Here is a 21576-nt window from a genome sequence, read left to right on the forward strand (position 1 = left end):
CATGGGCCGAAAGTTTATGAGATTGATTCTAAATGTCTGTCCAGCTAGCGTGAAAATGAGAGAGTTCCTGATCCATTTTTTTGGGGCGAGTTTTCACACCCAAATTTATGTACTTGGTCATTGAAAATATGGACTAGACTGTTTTGGCGGCTGCAGGCAGTGGGCTGGGCTTAATTCGCCAGCCAGCCTGCAGAGGGAGCTATTGTGCATGCGCAGACCTCTAATGCTGCACATGTGCAATTTCAACAGCACGGGTCTGACGGACAAAGTGAGAGTTGTCAGGCCCCTGCTGTTGCAGACAGCCTCACAAACTCTCCCCCTGATCGCGAGCCCCACACCGCCTGAAATCCAATCGTGTTAGAGTGGTAGCGGGCCCCTCCCATCGGCCGCTTCTTCAGGTCCTGTCTCCCATAGGCCCTGCCCTGGCACTGTGCCCTGAGAGCATTGCCCAGGTGCCAGGCTGGCAGGGCCAACAAGAATGTTCCCTGTTCCTTCCATTTCCACTGCACTGCATGTGTTTTCTTCGTCGGAGAGAATTCCGGTAACATCGCGAGAGCTGAGAAATCGGGTGTGATCCTGGTTTCTCGGCTCTCGTGCGATTTGTCAGTGTGCTCCGCCCTTCGATGGCCCACATGTTTATGATAATTAACAGGAGAACCAGTGGTGATAGGCTTTTCTTTTACACATCCTGATGTTGTGATCTGAGACGCACTGACACGGTGTAGAAGCAAATACAAGAAGGACTTTCAAAAGGCAATTGGTTGCAATTTGCAGTGCAGTGGAAATGCAAGGAGAGTCGGACCACTTGGATTGCTCTTTCAAAGAGCAGGCACAGACATGATGAACCAAATGATTTCCTTTAATGCTGTTGTACCTGCTGCTTCTTGCCTTTTGTGTGTACGCCCTCCTTTTTGTCTCTCCTTCCCTCCAAAAGGTGTCAATGTCTGTCACCTGTTTTGAAACCCTTGGTGGCCGTTGTATACACAGGTCAGGTTAACATTGGTGGCAGCAGCAAGTGCTCACTGACAGAGTGTTTGAGACAAATTTGCTTTCACCCATCTCGTCCTCCCATTCGTGTGCTGATGAGCCGTAGTACAGTGCGTTCCACAACAGCACAATTCGGTAGTTTTAAGTGTGCCAGCATTGATGTGTACAACTTTCTGTTTTACCATTGCTAAATACAGGCCACACAACCCTACAGTAGTGAGGCACTAGTTTGTCTGAAGATGCCAAGTGCCAACTGGAGCACATTTCTACAGACTGCTGATAACCTAAGTGACCAATAACCGTACACACACCCAGAGAGTGGGGGCGCTGATCTTTGAGTGCAGAGGCCTGCTGGTTCCTGGGTGGGAATAGGCCCTGCCCCCTGAAATCTAATATGATTCACACTGGTGGCCTCTGCAGTGCACAGAGTGTGGGAGATTCTAGTCTGAACTCTAGTCTGAAAAAAAACAGCATGAATTACCACAGTTTTCCCGCAAATTCAACACTAGAAATTTTTTTGGGAGAATTCTGCCCCGTGAATGTTGACAGACCTTTCTACCAAAGAGGGTATTATATCATGTTCCTGATTCCATCCACTCCAGCATCGGTCACTGGAGCAATCAGAATCAACAATTGCAATAAAGATTTTAAAAGGTCCTTCACTAAGGCCACACTCTCAGAACAGATCCAAACAATATACATTAATGAGGAATGTTATAACTCCTGAAGGTTTGTTACCGTCTTGGATGTGACCTCCAAATTTGTTACAATCTTTTAGAGACCATAACTTTTGTTTTAAAGTAGATAAAATTAGAAATGTCAGTTACTTAGTGAGAGAATAAAGTCACATGATTCCACACTTTTCAATAAACGGGAGAACTTTTAAAATACAGAAGTCAGCAAAGCAAACAGTCAACACTATCCATCAAATGATCCTATTGAATGGCGGAGCAGGCTTGAGGGGCCAAGCGGCCTACTCCTGTTCATATTTCTTATGGTCTTGTATGCTAACATCCTGAATTAACATGAGGTAAACATGAATTAACAGGCAAACTCTGGCCGAGCACATTACAAACTGCACACTAAATGGCAGTTATAACTGATGCAGGTCGCTGATTTTTCTCGGCAAGCCACCCAAAAATTCTTTATAACTGTCTTCCTCCTGAGGGACTTTAGCGCCTCTCTTATAGGTGGCACAGTGGTTGGCACTGCTGCCTCACAGCACCAGGGACGCAGTTTCAATTCCAGCTTCAGGTGACTGTGTGGAGTTTGCACTTTCTCTCCGTGCCTGCGTGGGTTTCCTCCGGGTGCTCCGGTTTCCTCCCACACCCCAAAGATATGCGGTATCGGCAGATTGGCCCTGCTAAATTGACACTTGGGGAAGGATTTTCCGGCCTCGCACGCCGCAAAACCAGAAAATCCTGCCTGGGGTCAACGGACATTTCCATGGTCCTCCTCTCACCTGCTACGATTCCCGTGGCGTGCGGGATGGTAAAATTGACCCCTTAGTGTCAGGGGGATTAGCAGGGTAAATACATGACATTATGGGGATAGGATCTGGGTGGGATTGTTGGTGCAGGCTCGATGGGCCAAATGGCCTCCTCCTGCACTGTAGGGATTCTATGAATCTATGAAAGATCTAGCTTCCAATTTCCCCCAAAAGCTGCTCTAAAGGCTCCAAAGATTGCTCGCCTTCCAGTTGCGCAGTCTCTTCTCCCAAGAATGCATCCCAATAGGTTCATAGGGCTGCAACCCAGCATCTAGTTGCTGGCATGATTCCAACAATCTAGCTCATCTGGGCAGAACCTCACTGCTCATAGACTTTGCTTTTCCCCAACTCCCAGCTCCACAAGTCAAAGGCTACTGTTCAATTCAGCTTCACTGGGTTGGGCTTCTCTTATCTTCCCAGCAGCATGAAGCTAGTAATCTTCTTCTACCTCCTCCAGCTCTGGGCTTATCTGAGCAGCTACTGCTCACCATGGACTGCTGCTCCCTCTGACCCTCCCTTGAACTGATCAGTGTAACGAGCTAATATCTCCCAACAGGTTCTGCCCCTTGAATGTCAACCCTTGGTAAATGCCACAATCTCCAGTCAACCAAAGATCACCCACATAGGTGCTAACTTACACAGGCAAAAATATAGATTCCCTCAAGTGCTTTACCACATTAATTAATTGGGGCAAATAAAGCTAGGAGGAAATGGAATAAATGTTTTTAAATTCTGAAAGACTTTGATATGGTGAATTGGGAATGTTTGGGGGAAGACAGTAATGAAGGGTCATGAATTTAATATTGCCATTGTTAATGAAGCAGAATAGATAAGAACACTTTTTGGACATGATGTTCTTGAAGCACTGCATCTTTTATTGGAAAAGAACAAATATTTGAAACCGAGGAAGAGAGCAGGGCAGTGGATTAGTTTTTCATTGTGCTAGCAAAGAGTCAGCATAAGCATGATTGGCCAAATAGCCTCTTGTTCTGTAAATTTCTATGATTTTGTTTCTCAGAAATCTGAGTACTTGACTTACTTCGAATTACTTTGAGGTTTAGTGACTTATGAAAGCAAATGTGACAGCGATTACCAAGAACAGGAACTTCCATAAACAGCAAAGTGAACAACTAGCAGACCAGTATATGTCATGGCATTGGTTTATACAGGAATGTTGGCCTGGATTTTGGGAAACCATCTCATTTTCTTCGACTGTGTGGGATCTTTTAGCATCTTGTTGAACCAGTGGATCAGTCAGCTAAGGAGCTCTATACCTTGCGTGATAGATGGCACCTCTATCAGTGCAGCACTGCCTAGTGTCAGTCTTGACGTCACATCTTGCAGTGAGGATTAAACTCTTGCATGTTCTGATTCAGAGGCAGTGGAGTACTAAAGGAATGCTATCCTTTGGAGGTGATGGTCCTACCTGCCTGTCCAAGTGGTTGAGTTAGATATTCAAAAGCTATCCTGCAGGGAATACTCCCAGTGCCCTGGCCAGTGCTACCGAAAACATTTGAAGTAGGCATTCAGCTAATCACAGTTTGCGGGTTGTTGCTATCACAGGTCATATTTTCTCCACTCCAAATCCATTTGATTACAATTAGGACACAGCTGAAGTTTGACGAGACAATTTATAATTATACTGTGCGCGGTTTAAGTGGACAGAGTATAAAAACATCAACACCCTGCATTTTACTGAAATCCTAGTCATGACATTGAAGTTATAAAATGCTGGCTTGACTCCAGGTGTTTTGCATTGTTGCAGAAAGCAAGCAATGCCTGCAGTACAGTTATGAAACTGGATACCAAATTATTGTATTCAATCTGGAATTGATTTCTTCTCCTTATCGACAAATTTTGGATCTAAACCCAAATTATTGTAATGTGATGCTATTGTAGTTTTGTAATGCAGGTGTTTATTTGGAAAACAACCAGCAAAGAAACCATACCCATGGTCTGGATTTTGGTTCCCAGGTGGGTAGTTTGAGTCAGGAGTTTACTAACTAGCTGGGCCTGCCTCAGTAAAAAAGGCCCCAAGTCATGAGATTTTTGCCAGTTCCTACCCACCATTTTTAAAGGTTTGCAGAGTCTTCTCAACTCTGCAAAGATCTGGCCCCATGTGTCCTATTTTTGTACAAAAGCTCGTGCTTGCTTGGAAACTGATAACTGAAGCAATCCCCAATGGAATTTAAAAGCTCCCAACATGCACAGTTCCATAGCAAACACCATTTCAATCAGTAACCTCTTTGTGTTCACTATAATAATGAAAAGTGTAATTGAGAAAAGCAGCTCCAGAACAAATGACTCAGACTGCCAAAACCATTGAAGGTGAACCAGTATTGAGAAGAAGAGTCAAAAGGACTCAAAACGTCAACTTTGCTTCTCTCTCCACAGATGCTGCCAGATCTGCTGAGTTTTTCCAGCACTTTCTCCTTTTATATGAGACATTGATTTATTAGACAACTTTCTACCACTTCTGAAAGTAATCCTTCTTACTGTGGTATAATCTTGGGGTGTCAGAAATTCTCTAGGACCTCATCCAAGGGAGCATAAATAAACAGTGGAGAGTATCACAACACAACTCGATTCTTAAATCCCATCTCGTTCACTCATCCTCCTATCACCTTCTTTGCTTTAGAATCCATTTTTGGCTGGCTAATTTGTGTAGAGTGTCTCCTCATGGTTTTATGTCAGATAAATGCAAGTTGTTGTTGAACATGCCAGCTTTAGTCTCTGGGAATTCCAGTATTGTAGGAAAAGTGAACAGTTTCTTCACCTATCTGGAATTATACAGTTTTTGCGTCTGACTGTGATATCCTGTAGGAATGTCGCAAATGTTGAGAAAATGCACTGTACAGCTCATGTGGGGCTGGCTTCAGGTCCATGTTCCAGCTTGTGTACACTGCATTTCTCAATCTGAAGCATTTTCTCTCTCTTTCACCCAAACATCATGGTCCTGCGTTCTAGAATTCTCTTCCTAGACTTGTCTGCCTTTCTTCCCCAATGTCCAAAAACATCTTGCATTCTCATCTTTTCAACTGTAATTTTTGTTACCCTCCCCCAAACTCACGCAGTTCTCCCGTGAAGTGCATTGAACTAAGGGTGGGATTGTGGTCCGTGCAGACTCGATGGGCCAAGTGGCCTCCTTCTGCAATGTAGGGCTTCTATGAACTAAGCTGCTGGTTCTTGTGAGGTGTGAAGGGAATGAAAGGGAGCAACCCATGCCAGGTGACACTGTACATAACTTGAATCTGTCGGTGGTGCATGCCAGGAACAACTCACTTGCATCCTGCTTTCATTTTAGATCCTGCGGAAGCTGAAGAGTATTGCGCTGGACACCGAGGCTGAGCTGGAACGTCAGGACGAAGTGCTGGACGTCATCGGTTCCTCCACGGACCAGGCGACATCCCGGATAAACACGAGTCACAGGCGAATGCGGAAACTCCTGTAGGACATGAGCTGACCAAATACTGCAGTGCTCGGGTCATATTCAGTGCGGCTCGCTCTTCATCAGCATTTGGAGAGAATGCTTCAAACAACTGGAACAACAGTGGCTCAGATATGGCAGTGAATCGGGTTCGCCCATTCCTTAAAGTTTGAAGAGAAAGACATATTTGTCTGGACTTGGCATGGGACAGTTGACAGACTTCATACAAATTGTTGCAACAACCTGTGGCCAGTCCGCAGTTCTGTTGTCCTGACCTTTGAAAGGCCTCACCACTAACTTGTCAACATCCATAGAGGAGCCAGGAAAATGCCCTTGTCAATCAGAGACCATTTCCATGGCAACTGTCTTAGAATCTAATGTTCATTTCGTTTTAAAATTCTAAACATCTAGCTAATGATAGGCAAGCTTGCAAGAAACTTTCAAAATTTGGATGCTGTTCTGATTTGCAATCTGTAAAACATAGCTTGTTTTAAAAACATAATTGAATGTAGAAACTTTATTAGTGCAATAATATGGGCTTTAATTTAGGGAATAGAGATACAAGTGCCCCTGAGCCAGTTTACTCTTGTGTGGAGAATGCCTTTCCTGTTTGCTTGTGAATTTACAGCTGACACGGCATAGCTTTAGCATGCAGGGAAAGTCATGCAAAGTTGTTAATTGCGCTCTTACAGCTCGAAGCTTGGACAAATTGTACTGCCACATGCTGTATCGTTGCTTCTTCCTCAGGCTTTTCCTGGTGAGTTCCATCCACCAGAGATCAATGGAGAGTGCCAGTAATGCATAGTTGGTCAAGCAGTTTGTTAAAGGGTAATTTTCCTGGTGTGAGACACATCACCCAGAATGTTTGTCTTTTAAGATTCTGATAGAAGTGCTTTTAACCTCAGATTTCCTACATTTTCCTTCTATCTTGTGCTTCGGATGGTAAGTTCAATTGAGCCATCATTAGGACTGCAGCAAGCCCACGTTTGGGGGGATCTAGGGAGGAGAGATTTGAAAACTTTGGTCATTGCTGCATGCGCAGTGGCGAAGCTAGGATTGCGAAGGATCAAGGCCAGGATAATGAGAAGTGTATTCAAGAGGGAAAGACAGTAGTAACCAGATTTAAAATCTGACTGTATTGGCAGAGGATCTTATTTAAGTCAGTCGTAACCGACGCAATTTGTGTGAAAGAATGATAGCACTAATATATGGTGAGTTCCATTTGTTGGCCATCCTGCCAGTTGCAGTTTGGGCATGTCTGTGCCTAATGTATATGCTGTCACACTCCAAGAAAATCGAACAAGGCAACCTTACCCAATCTCAGCAGCCTACCACCAATGGATTATAGACAGCAAAAAGTCAATGCCATTAATGATGCTTACCCCTCCCAAAATATCTCTAGTCTGTGAGCATAATGCGTCTAGGATTTCAATAAATGGTCTGTGCATGGTCATACTACGTACTTGAACTATGGGAGGTGGGGGGAAAGAGAACCAAAAATAAAATGATCGCTTGTATCCTTTTGAAACTTGGGATGTGCCTGCTATGAGAGTTTTGAGGTGTGTAGCACAAGGGTGTCGTAGTAATGATTACAGCTTTACCACTGCCACTGGCAACAGTAGTAGATAAGTAATTTAATATGAAGAATTGAGTGCATCACTAAGTTTAAAATGTATTGCTTCAAGCATATAGTGTATTGGGTGCCAATACGCTAAATAAGCACTGCAGTATTGACTTGGCATGTTAGTGATATCTAGTGCCAGAATATTAATACTGCATCAATAACAGTCTTACCAAGGCAGCTTGGGTGTATTCGATAGCATTGAACCTGAATTTTGGTCAAATGTTTTTGGGAATTTCCTCTATTTGAAATATCTCTTTATAGGGTTAATTTGCTGCCTAGTCTCACCAATCAGTAGCTGCAAATGCATACATTAGGATGGTGCATGGCCTCAAAAAAGCTTTACGAGGTTGTCAATACATAGAGGATTTACTGATGAAATTGTAAGCATAATGTACACACTCCGATATAATGTAATGCTAGTTAATATATTATCCTTTTGATAACTCTCCTTGATAATACTTTGTGCATGGGTATTTGCTACCACTTTGAGTGCATATAGCTTTGCTTTGGAGATATAAAGGAAAAAATAGTAAAACCAACAGTGATGGGTACATCATCATAGTCTTTGATAAAGTCCACTTGGATTTTAGCAAGTATCATTTTCAATGCTGAGAGGCTGTATATACACTGACATGATTTAGATTTAGCTTTAAAATGTATTTTCTTAACTGACTGCTTGTTAGGAATCACAATATACTAGGATATGTCAGAAGTGTTCAGTAGATAGAAATGCTTAATTTTAGGCTGTTGTATTGGAATTGTTTACAGGGATTCGAGTGTGCTGCACTTGATATTCTTCCTTTCTGATTGGCTTTGAATGGAGATTGACGGCTCCCTCTTCCCTTCCAAATTGGAAGATGGAATAATTGAAATTGAGTCTTGCTTATCCATGTGTTGAGTTTGATCATGGATGATTGTGGGGAGTTAGGCTTGGAGTGAGGGTCAATTGCTCATACTGGTCTTATCCGCCACACAAAAAGCCGTGAGAGAAGAAGGACTCGAAAAACTGCAGATTATGACTGAAATGGTTGAAGCCCCGTAAACCTGCATTCTTGGGCACTGTTTGATATGACTAAAGGCAGGGAGCAGCTACAGAGAGATAATGGATACAGAGGGGAGCTCCAAATGTCTACGAGGTTCAGGTTAGGTTAGATGGCACTAAAGTCATAAGTTTTGTTGCTAATGTGGACATTGGTGTGATCCTGGCAGAGCTTGTAGTTTTCTTCTCTCCCTGGAGCAGCAGGACATTTACACTGAGGTTATGCTTTTCAACTCTGCAAAATGCATTGGAAAGTTGCTGCTGGCAATTGTTCCCAGTCTCCTGCTACTATTGGATTCCAATGCAAGTCCTTAACTTCCAATATTTCAGTGCCGTTATTTCAGGTGTTTACTACTGATAGTGCCACTGACATACATGGGTCACTTTCAAGATCAATTGGGCTTCGACAGCACTTTATTCACTTGATATAGCACCTTATTTCCCCATTGATCTCAGCCTTCATAAATACTGACCTAATCATCTTTTCATTAAAGCATCTGGCAGTGTATCATGGATTTTATGTCCTGGCCCTAACAATTTCCCAGATAACCCATTACAACCTCTGTTGTTTAAAAAAAAATGTCCCGGTATCAGATCTAAAGTTTTGTTCACAAAGCTGACACTGCTGCCTTGTCCTGCAACCCAATCTGTGTGAAATTATTCTTCCAAGCTTACTCTCTTTCCTATTATATATGGGATATATCATGTTCGCTCAGAGCCACATATCTTCAAGAGCGAAGGTGCAGCATATCTCATTCTTCATAGGTCCTGTTTCTAACTCCAGGAATCAGCCATGTCTCAATTTTGTCTATTATGTTTGTCGCTTGTTGAGCAACATGTTCAGTTGCAACAATAAGGGAGTGGAAAACTTTTCTCAAACTTCTTAAATTCATATCGCACTGTCTCTCTTTCGTATTTTTATTTTTAGTTCTTAACGTGCTTGAGCAGTGTAATGCTCAAACAGTCCAGCCTGTGGACCTTCCTGTGTATATATGAGTTTATATGTAAAGCTTCCACCACTGCCCAACAAAGTGCCTTATTCCTAATTTTAAAAGAACCCTTCCATCTTGCAGCAACTGTGACGTTTCAATATCCCCACACCCTGTGGCCTTAGTGAGTGAGATTGCCAATTTAGCGGCGTATGTGGGTAGCATATTGTAAACTAGCAGCCACAAGGAAACCGTTAAAGGCTGTCCAATCCCCTTTCATTTAGAGTCTCACCAGTCAAAAGAGAAGCACCATTAATCCTGCTTTGAAATGAGGCCACATATTTGAGTTCGGGGGCGCCTATGCAAGTTTCCTCCCAGTTCACATTTTTATTCTTGTGAATATCATTGTTGAAATTTCGAATTGTAAAAATATGGTCAGTTTGGTCACGTTCATAGTATAAACTATAACCTATTGATTCCCGATCACTGGCCGCAAAAGCCCCCTATTATTTGGCCCATGACTCCCCTCTGCCCCATAGTCCCAGGCTGTCTGGTTACATTTCTCAGCTCCATGGTCCCTGATTATCTGGCCACAATTCTCCATTCCATGGTCCCTGGTTATCTGGCCACAATTCTCCATGTCATGGTCCCTGATTATCTGGCCACAAATCTTCACATCATGGTCCCTGGCTTTCTAGTCACTAGTCTCTGGTCCATGGCACCCAACTCTTTTGGCTGCGCATCTCTGCTCCAAGGACTCTGACTATCTGGCACTGTGCCACTTGCAATCCTGAGGCAGCACACCGAATTCAGGCCGCTTAGGTCAGTAATTTATCTAGAATGTGGAGGTAGATTTTCATTTGTTAATTACAAAATAAAATGTTTTAAAATCCCTCTTCTGAGTGTTAGCTGCTGGGAGATTGATTTTATGCATATTCCTTGGATTCGACATTTTATTAATTCTTATTGTGTGGCCCAAAAGGACTCCATGCAGCCCACAAAAAAATAAAAGTTTGGACACCCCTGACTTAACTTATATTTGATGCTCCTGAGAAATGTACTGCCAGACCAATGAAGGAAACAGAATTCCTGCCAGACAGGGTCATTCTGCAAATTATAGCACTGATTTTCAGATGGAAATATATACGTAGTCAATTTTTTTTTGTTTGTGTGGTCTTTAAGATCAACCGTTGATTATAACGATAGAGGGAGTCAAATTTCAAGTGGTTTCAGGTAATTGTCTACAGACTCTCTCTGTTTAGGAAAAAGGTTTGTAATGGGAAGCAGGCATTATTAAATCTCTTACTTTCAGTACTGTATTACTGATTTGCTGTATGGAAATGTACACTCTGCCTGTGTCGTGTTTGCTTTGTACAATAAATACTGAAATCTACAAACCACATTACAGAGGCTGAATTGGACGTTTTTAGATGTCTCTGTTACGGCTGCTTTACCCATGTTTACACAGTTCTCCTATGTTGTGTTCTGGGTGGCATAGCAACAGGGCACAGCGGAAGGCTGCTGACTCCATCTCTGTTTTGAGAACACAGAAATAGTTGGAAGATTTAATGGATGCTCCCAAGGGTAATCTCGGAGCCTTGCCCTGCAAGCCCCAGACATTCTCCTTCAACCTTGGTCCAGCAGGTTCATTCTCTGTTTCTGTTTGTAAGGAAGTGAGTTTTAAGAAATATCATTTATTCTCATTGCTGGCATGGCTAACATTTATTGCCCATCCGAAGTTGCTGTGTGAAGGTGGTGATGGGCTGGCTGCTTGAACCACTGAGTCAAAGTGTCATACAATGAGCGGCTCCCTAGGCCATCTCAGAGCAGTGAGTAAATTTTGGGACGAGAGTCACATACAGGCCAGACTGGGTAAGGATGGCAAGTTCCTTTCCCTAAAAGATGTCAGTGAACCAGTTAGGTTTTTCCAACAACCTGACAGCTTCGTCATCACTTTTACAGATATCAGCTTTTCTTCCTTTCAAATTGAATGCAAATTCTCGAACTAGAGTCGTGGAATTTAAATTTGGTGGATTATTAGTCCCCATATCAAGTTTTCTAGACCAGGAGTTGAGTTTACAATCAAATTGGCCATTATCTTGTTGAATAGTGAAGCAGGCTCGAAGGGCCGAGTGGCCTACTCTTATTCCTAGTTTGTCGGTAGTAATATCACCACTACACCGTTAACATTGAAGAGCCGCTGCATGACTTAACTCTGTTAGGTGGGCTGGCCATCCTCTGATACTTGGTCAGGTGACCATTTCTTATCTCCAAGCCTGTACAGTGAAGTTGGGAGGGCCATTAAACCCTGATCCTGGCATTGTCTAACCTCCACATGCTAGCATTTTCCAGCAGGAATCATTGGAGGACAAAAAGCTCGGGAGATTATTACACCCCCAGCCAGAGACATTGAGGTCTGATGTAGCTGAGCAGTTCTTCCAGGATGAAACCTAGGATATGCCTGTTCTGTGTGACCCAGCATCATAAAGAGCAATGTGTTTAATCACTGACTGGTCAGTACACAAGGAACAGTCAAGCAGAGAGCTCTAGAGACAGGAGAAAGGATCCCTGAAGCTATACATCTGTGGGATGCAGTTTGTCTGAAATTTCCTTGGCAGAAAAGGTCACCTGACTGACCACTATAACTTTGGATATTTATTCATTGTGGCGGAGCTAAAGCAGTCGATAGGTAGATCACTCCCAGCTCAGATAAAAATTCCTGAAGCTCAGGATCTTGGCATAAATGTTAGATTTGGCTTAAAGAACATGGAAAGTCTTGAGGAGTGGTGAAAGGAGGGGAGCGTGGGAGGGAGCGTGTTTTGTATGTAGTTTTAACATTCACTTGCCAGAAGGAGAAAGCTTATGTTTGCACATTTTCTCTTCCCATCCAGGACAACACATCTACTCTCCACTCATCTCAGATTATGCCACAAGCAGGAAAACTGTGTATGTTTATGCTGAAGAAAAGAAGGTGCAAATTTTAACAAGATGTACAAGACTCTGGGCTCGAGTTAAACTGATTCCTAATTCCTCAATCATCAAAGGGAGCACAAACTCCAACATGAGAACATCAGAAGTTGGAGCTAAAGTAATCCATTCAGCCCCATGAGTCTGCTTCTTCATATTTGTTGGGGTAGACAGTGGTTAGCACTGCTGCCTCACAGCTCCAGGGACCTGGGTTCAATTCCCCGCTTGGATCACTGTCTGTGTGGACTTTGCACATTCCCCCGTGTCTGCGGTTTCCTCCCACAGTCCAAAGATCTGCGGGTTAGATTGATTGGCAATGCTAAATTGCCCCTTTAGTGTCCCGGAATGCATAGGTTAGAGGGATTGGCGGGGTGAATATGTGGAGTTGTGGGGATAGGGCCCGGGTGGGATTGTTGTCGTTGCAGACTCGATGGGGAAAATGGCCTCCTTCTGTTCTGTAGGGATTCTATGATTTCAATAAGATCATGACTAATCTAATTGTGACCTTAACTCCTGCCCCCATAACCTTTGACTCCCTTGTCAATCAAAAATCTGTCCATCTCGATTTTGAATATATTCAATGAACCAACCTCCACTACTTGCCTGGGAGGAGAATTCCATACACTCATGACCCTCCTGAGAGAAGAGGGACTTCTCACCTCAGTCTTAAATGGTTATTCTGAAAATGTGCCCCCTTGTCCTGGATCACAAACAAAAATGAAAATACAGTTTGGACTTGAAACAGAGGGTGGTGAATGCAAAGAAGTGGTGGAGGTGGATAGTGTTAACAACTTCAACAGAGAACTGGGTGCATATTTGGCAGAGAAAATGAATGAGGGGGAATGAGAGCAGTATATCGTGTATTTCAAACTTTGAGGATGTCTCCACTGGTATCAAGGTAGGACTTCTGCCAGGAACAGACGTACCAGCACATGGAATACATTTCCAGGTAATGTCAGAGGGCACTTTGACAAGGAGTACTTTAAGGTTTCTCTGGCCTTCCTTCATAGAATCATAAAACCTCATGGCACAGAAGATGGCTATTCAGCCCATTGTTTCCCATGCTGGCTCTTTGAAAGACCTGTTTTGCCACCCCACTCTACCTAAAGCCCTTTATACATCTTTTTCTTTAGTTACATATGCAATTCCTTATCTGACTCTCTTTTATGATCTGGTCCTGATCATTTCTATCTTAAAAAGGAGTTTGTGTGAAACCTGAAGCATTTCACTAATGTGGGACATGTTCTTACCAATCAGAAGGACAAGGGTAGCAGACACATGGAAACACCACCACCTACAAGTGAACCAGTTAGAATTTTGTTGAAGGCTGGTGTACAAATCACTGGATTTATTAAATTCTACAGTGCGATCAGAACTCTCAACCTCTGGGAACAAGACTGTGCTACAGCACTGCTCCTGACTACGGCCAACACTTTAAACAGCTCACAATAGGTTCAGTAATAGAGACTTCAATCATGTCTCCAATCCCCATCCCTGCCTTTTCTCCACTGAGAAAAAGATCTATCATGGGTATCTGCCCTGAGTGCAGTGTTAAATACAACCATGACCAAGAATCCTATGGAACAAAATGGGTGGACATTATATTAAAACGCACCAATTTAACAAACTGCCAGAACTGGAATATATCTTAATGCTTTCAGAGCAAGGGAAAAATTAAAAATAAATGTGCTTATATCCCAGACCATTAATTGAGCCCGGGGCTGATAAACGTGGCTCTTTAACTTCAGAAAAATATAAAATGGCAAAGGGCAGTTAGGCATCTTGCCCGAGATGATCTGATCTTCCAGTTTCAAATGAAAAGAAATGTTGATTCTACTTCTAGGACCCAGGCCAAAATTCAGTGTGGGTCACATCCACCAGCCCCCAACTGAATACTCTCTGCTCCAGCCCCCTTCCTGTGCGGTAGTTGGTGATCCCCACTGCATGCCCAGTTGTTTGTATTACACCAGCAGCCTATATTTCTCTCAACCACAGCCATCACAGAGCTTCCAATATGCCCTCCTACTTGACCAGGGAGTGGTTTCTCCTGACACTCTATGGGTGAAATGGGAAAGTGTGGTGTTTCCCGATGTTAACCTTGATGAGCACAAAATGCACCAACCTAGAGCGAGAGTGAAAGAAAACCTTGTTTTTATGAAAGGAACAGCTCATTCCATTCAGGAATTGAAATGACTTGGAGCAGAAAATGTACTGAAGTAATGTGCGATATTACTGTTTGTTTTTTCTTAATTCATGCTTGGGATATGAATGTCACGGGCAAGGCCAGCATTGATTGTTGCCCATCTCAAGCAACTTGCTCGGCTATTTCAGAGGACAGATAAGAATCGACCACATTACTGTGGCTCTGGATTCTCACACAGGCCAGGCTGGATAAGGAGTGTAGATTTCTTCCCCTAAAGGCAATTGCCATAGAATCATAGAAACCCTACAGTACAGAAAGGGGCCATTCGGCCCATCGAGTCTGCACCGACCACAATCCCACCCAGACCCTACCCCCATATTCCTACATATTTGCCCACTAATCCCTCTAACCTCCGCATTTCAGGACACTTGGGGCAATGTTTAGCATAGCCAATCAACCTAACCCGCACATCTTTGGACTGTGGGAGGAAACCGGAGCACCCGGAGGAAACCCACGCAGACACGAGAAAAATGTGTAAACTCCACACAGTCAGTGACCCAAGCCGGGAATCGAACCCAGGTCCCTGGAGCTGTGAAGCAGCAGTGCTAACCACTGTGCTACCGTGCCATTCAATTGTGAATCAGATGGGATTTTTTTGTTGTTGGTAGTTTTGTAATCACCGTTCCTGAGACTAGAATTTTATTCTGGACTTATTAATTAAACCACTATGCTACTATAGCCTGCCAACCCCCAACCCCCATCCCATCGCTTAGAGGCATAGACACAAACTTACAGAAAGAAAATCAGATTGTTGGATTGTTGGAACCAGGATTCTCCGAATTTATCCACATGCAAAGGAACCAATGATGACCTCTATTCACTGCTGAATTGAAACTTCTGCCTCTGGATTTTACTGACCCTGTAAATATAAATAGATACTTAAAATTGGCAGGAAAGAACTCGGGTGGGGAAAAGTACCTTTACCGCAGGCGTTCAGCGGTAGGGGTGTGTGCCAGTACTGATTAAACATTAACAAAATATAAATAAATACATCTTCCTTTAAGTGCCAAAATACATAAAACTATTTCTTAATTTCTGATATTCATCCTGTACGTTGATCCTAACCCGTGCACATTTTTGCTCCTCACTCTGTCCTCACTTTTTTTTCAAAGAGTTATTGGGCAGGGCCAGGCCTAATGTCTAACTCTCTTGAATTTGATTTATCTGCATTGGCTACAGAACTCTTATTGGCCAAACTACTTATAATTTTACAGGACTTTAAACCCAAGTGGCTTCACTTAAGCACAATGTGACTTGGTTTGTTCTTTAGATTTTCTGACAAATGAACAGGCAAGAAAAGACCAGCTGACCCATTAAGCCTGTTCCACACTCTTGCCTAGATGCATCACAAGGCACTATCTAAACTCCCTCACCCCAGCCATCTAATCTCATGGGAGAGGCAAACAACAGAACCATTAAGTTGGGGACGGTGAGTGGTGGAGAAAAACCTTTGGAAAATTCCCCCCCTGACACCCTCAAAAGCAAAATCCAGAAGATCAATCAAAAGCAATCCAGAAGATTACATTGTTAACTGTTAATCCATTCATCTCCCCCTGCGATGAACCAGACCATCTCTCTCCTGAAGGCATGCACACAATCAGCAGAAATTACAGCAACTATCAACCCGTTCCAGAGGCTCACTATTCTCTAGGAAAAGAAGAGCTGCCTAACATTGAGCCTATTCATAATTTTGGTTCGTTGGGGGAGGCGGTGGCATGGTGGTAATGTCACAGGACTAGTAATATAGTAGGCCCAAGCTACTGCTCTGGGGACGCAGGTTCAAATCCCACCATGGCGGCTGGTGGAATTTAAATTCAATCAATAAAAATTTTGGAATTAAAAAATTGGTCGCACGTGACCACAAAACTATTGTAAAAACCGATCTGGTTCACCAGTGCACTTTAGGGAAGGAAATCTGGTATCCTTATCTGGTCTGGCCTACATGTGACTCCAGCCTGACAGCAATATGGTTGACTCTTAAATGCCTTCTGACAGTGCCCAGCAAGTCACTCATATATATTAAACTACTACATTGTCTAAATGAATGAAACAGGATGGACAACTCATATCAGCCAAGGGACCAGAAATGATACTGGTAAACCCAACCCTTTTTATTTATTCATTCATGGGATGTGGGCATCACTGGCTGGCCAGCATTTATTGCCCATCCTTAGTTGTCAGAGGGCAGTTGAGAGTCAACCACATTGCTGTGGCTCTGGAGTCACATATAGGCCAGACCAGGTAAGGACAGCAGATTTCCTTTCCTAAAAGACATTAGTGAACCAGATGGGTTTTTCCGATAATCGACAATGGTTTCATGGTCATCAGTAGATTCTTAATTCCAGATATTTTATATTGAATTCCAATTCCACCATATGCCGTGGTGGGATTCGAACCCGGGTCCTTAGAATATTAGCTGAGTTTCTGGATTAATAGTCTAGCGATAATATCACTAGCCCTGTCGACCCTGCAAAGTCCTCCTTATTAACATCTTGGAGCTTGTGTTAAAATTGGGAGAGCTATCTCACAGACTAATCATGCAGCAGCCTGTGTTGTCATACTTACAGAATCATACCTAACAGATAATATCCCAGACACCCACCTCACCATCCCTGGGTATATCCTGTCCCACCAACAGGCCAGACCCAATATTGATAGGAGTGACCACTGTGCAGTTCTTGTAAAGGTGAAGCCCCATCTTTATCGTGAGGATACTCTCCATTGTGTAGGATTACCCCTGTGTTAAATGGGATAGATTTCTAACAGACTTAGGAATTCAAGACTGGGCATCCATGAGGCACTGTGGGCCATCAACAGCAGTAGAATTGTACTCAACCGCAATCCCTAATCTCATGGACTGGTATATTCCCCACTCACTCTACTATTACCATCAAGTCTGGTGATCAAACTGGTTCAATAAAGGGAGCAGGAGGGCGTGCCAGGAGCATCGCCAGCCATAGCTAAAAATGAGGTGTCAATCTAGTGAAGCGACAACACAGGACTTCTCCCATGCCCAACAGCGAGCGGAAGCAGCGTGTGATTAACAGAGCAATGGTCAGATTAACTCTGCGGTCCGCCACATCCAGTTGTGAATGGTGTGGACAAATTAAACAACTCACTGGAGGAGGCGGCTCCACAAATATCTCCGCCCTCAATGATGGCAGAACCCAGCATGCCAGTTGAAAAGATAAGGCTGAAGCATTTCCAGCCATCTTCAGCCAGAAGAGTTGATTGGAGAATTCATCTCGACCTCCTCTTGAGGTCCGTAGCATCATGGTGGCACAGTGGTAGTGCGGCATGGTGGCACATGGTCAGCACTGCTGCCTCACAGCACCAGGGACCCGGATTCAATTTTGACCTCGGGTCACTGTCTGTTTAGAGTTTGCGCATTCTCCCCATGTCTGCGTGGGTTTCCTCCAGATGTTCCGGTTTCCTCCCACCGTCCAAAGATGTGTGGATTAAGTTGATTGGCCATGCTAAATTGACCCTAGTGTCAGGGGATTAACGGTAAATATGTGGGGTTATGGGAATAGGGCCTGGGTGGGATTGTGGTCGGTGCAAACTCGATGGGCAGAATAGCCTCCTTCTGCACTGTAGCGATTCTATGATTCTATGATCACAGATGCCAGTCTTCAGCCAATTCGATTCACTCCATGCAATATCAATAAATGGCTGAAGACACTGGATACAGCAACATCTATGGCCCTGACAGCTTTCTGGGATTGGACTGAAGACTTGTGCTCCAGAAGTAGCCAAATCCCTAGTCAAGCTATTCCAATACAACTATAATACTAACATCGACCCAGAAATGTAGAAAATTGCCCGGGGATGTCTGGTCCACAAGAAGTTGTGAAAATCTAACCCGGCCAATTACTTGCCCATCAGTGTACCCTTGATCATTAGCGAAGTAAAGTGCCATTGACAGTGTTATCAAACTCAGCGATAGCCTGCTCACTGATGCTCAGTTTGGGTTCTGCTAGGGCCACTCAGGTCCTGATCTCAATACAGCCTTGGTCCAAACAGAGTCAAAAGAGCTGAACTACAGAGTGATTACACTTGACATCAAAGCCACATTTGACAGAGTGCAGCAACAAAGAACACTAACAAAACACTAGTCAGTGGGAATCAGGAGGAAAACACTCCACTGGTTGGAGTCATACCTAGCACAAACAAAGATGGCTGTGGTGATTGGAGGTCAATCATCTCAGTCATGGGACATCTCTGCAGGAGTTCCTCAAGGGACTGTCTTGGCCCAACCAACTTCAGCTGCTTCATCAATGACTTTCCCTCCATCATAAAATCAGAAGTGGGGTTGTATGCAGATGATTGAACAATGTTCAGCACCATTCATGACTCCTCGTATACTGAAGTCTGTGTCCATATGCAGCAAGACTTGGACAATATTCAGGCTTGGGCTGTTAAGTAATAAGTAACATTTGCACTATACAATTGCTTGGCAATGACCATCTCCAACAAGGTAGAATCTAACCATCTCCCCATGACATTCAAAAAAAACATTATCACTGCTGAAGCGGATTGGGGGTTACCATTGACCAGAAACTGAACTGGACTCGCCATGTAAATACTGTGACTACAAGAGCAGGATAGAGGCTAGGAATCCTGCGGCGGGTAACTCTCCAAGCCCGTCCACCATCTACAAGGCACAATTCAGGAGTGTGAAGGAATACTCTCCATTTGCCTTATGAGTGCAGCTCCAACAACACTCAATAAGTTTGACACCATCCAGGGCATTCTGAAGGGGGAGGGTGAACAGCCAGTGGTCGTGGTACACATAGATACCAATGACATGCTTATAAAAAGGGACGAGGTCCTGCAACAGAAATTTAGGGAGGTAGTAGATTAAAGAGCAAGACTTCTAAGGTTGTAATTTTTGGATTATTTCGGGTGCCATCCGTCACTGAGTATAGGAAAGGAAGATAGGTCAGATGAATGCGTGGCTAAAGGGTAGGAGGAAGGGCTTTAGATTTTTGGCACATTGGGACAGTTTATGGGGTAGGTGGGACCTGTACAAGTTGGGCGTGTTGCACCTGAACTGAACGGGTTGAATCGCTTGCTTGAGGTTTGCTTGTGATGTTAGGAGGTTTTAAAACTAATTTGGCAGGGGAATGGGATGCAGAGTAGAAGTACAGTTGGGAGCAAAGTTCAGTATGGGTGGGAAGGAAAACTAGATCAGTTCAGCAGGCAGATATGGCATGATAAGGCACGTGGGAGGATTGGAATGCTAAATTGCATTTATTTTAATGCAAGGAGCCTGTCTGGTAAGGCAGGTGAGCTTAAAGCGTTAGTCAGCACGAGGTAATATATTGTTACAATCACTGAGACATGGTTGAAAGAAGGGCAGGACTGGTAACTCAACATTCCTGGATTTTAGGCATGATACGGGGGATGTAAGAGAGGAGGGGGCATTGCATTGTTGATAAAAGAGACCATTATTGCAATAATGAGGGAGGATGTCTTAGAAGGTTCTTCAACTGAGGCCATATGGGTGGAGCTTAGAAGTAAAAGAGGTGCAATCACTTTGCTGTGATTATATTACAGGCCTCGCCTCCCTCAGAGGGAGATAGAGAAGCAGATATGTAGGCAAATCACAGAGGTGTGAGAGGAATAGGATTATAGTTGTAGGGGATTTCCACTTTGCCAATATTAACTGGAATTGTCTTAGTGTGAAAGGATTAGATGAGGAATTTTAAAGTGCATCCAGGAGAGCTTTTTTTGTGCCAGTAGGTAGATAGTTCAACCAGGGATGAGGCAATGCTAGACCTAATCATAGGGAATGAAGCCAGGCAAGTGGTCAAAGAAAGTGTTGGTGGGCGAGCATTTTCGGCCGAGTGACCATAACTCTGTAAGTTTAGTGTCTGAATTGGAGGAAGGTCGATTTAATATCATTAGACAAGACCAGGCAAATATAGACTGGGAGCAGCTATTTGCAGGTAAATCTACATTTGGAAATGGGAGTCTTTTAAAAGTGTAATAGTGAGAGTTCAGGGCCAATGTGTTCCTCTTAGAGCGAAGGACAAGCGTGGCAAGTCCAGGAAACCTTTTGGTAGTAAATGCCACTAGCTTTCGGAGTGCTGCCCCTTCGTCAGGTGGAGTGGAGAAATTCTGGTGTTGTTAAACTTCTTACACAGGTGAAGTGTCAGATGGGTGGCGGTCGGCTAATTTAATACCTTTTATTCAAGAAGGGCAGCAGGGATAAGCCAGGTAATTAGCCAGGCCAGTTAGTCTAATGTCATTGGTAGGAAAATTATTGAAAAAAATTCTGAGGGACAGGATAGTCAGCATGGATGTTTTGGTGGGAGATCCTGCCTAACTGATTTAACTGATTTTTTTTGACAAGGTAACTAAATGTATTGATGAGGGTAGCGCAGTTGATGTGATTAACATGAACTTCAGTAAGGCCTTTGACAAGGTCCCACATGGAAGTCTGGTCCAAAAGATTAGAGCCCATGGGATCCAAGACAAGTTGGCAAATTGGATTCAAAATTGGCTTGTTAATAGGAGGCAAATGGTGGAAGGCTGCTTTTGTGATTGAAAGCCTGTGACCAGCGGTGTACCCACAGGGATCGGTGTTGGGACCCTTGCTGTTTGTTATATACATTAACAAATTGGATGTAGAAAGTATAATTAGTAAGTTTGCAGATGACATGAAAATTGGCAGTGTTGTTGATAGGACAAAGAAAAACAAAGAAAAGTGCAGCATAGGAACAGGCCCTTCGGCCCTCCAAGCTTGTGCCGATCATGATATTCTAACTAAAAAAATCCTTCTGCCCTTACTTGGCCTGTATACCCCTATTTCCTCCCTATTCTTGTATCCATCCAGATGCTCCTAAATGTTACTACTGTGCCTGCTTTCACCAGATCTTCTGGCAGTGCGTTCTAGGCACCCACCA

At 43.6% G+C, this 21576-nt stretch overlaps 1 protein-coding gene across 2 annotated transcripts in view; it reads left to right on the plus strand.

Annotated features, from left to right (window-relative positions):
• The window catches only part of snap47 (synaptosome associated protein 47), a 39292-nt gene extending 25209 nt beyond the window's left edge, over positions 1 to 14083 (plus strand). The window contains exon 5 of one of the 2 annotated variants that reach the window (XM_078215867.1): positions 5781 to 10896. In XM_078215867.1, the coding sequence (XP_078071993.1) occupies positions 5781 to 5927 (147 nt within the window). In that variant the 3' untranslated portion in view covers positions 5928 to 10896. Of the gene's footprint in view, positions 1 to 5780; positions 10897 to 12386 lie in introns of those variants that run through there. The other variant, XM_078215868.1, reaches the window with a different exon arrangement.
• Positions 14084 to 21576: the final 7493 nt, after the last annotated feature.

This window comes from Mustelus asterias, chromosome 7 (assembly GCF_964213995.1).
Source record: "Mustelus asterias chromosome 7, sMusAst1.hap1.1, whole genome shotgun sequence".
NCBI classification, from domain to species: Eukaryota; Metazoa; Chordata; class Chondrichthyes; order Carcharhiniformes; family Triakidae; genus Mustelus; species Mustelus asterias.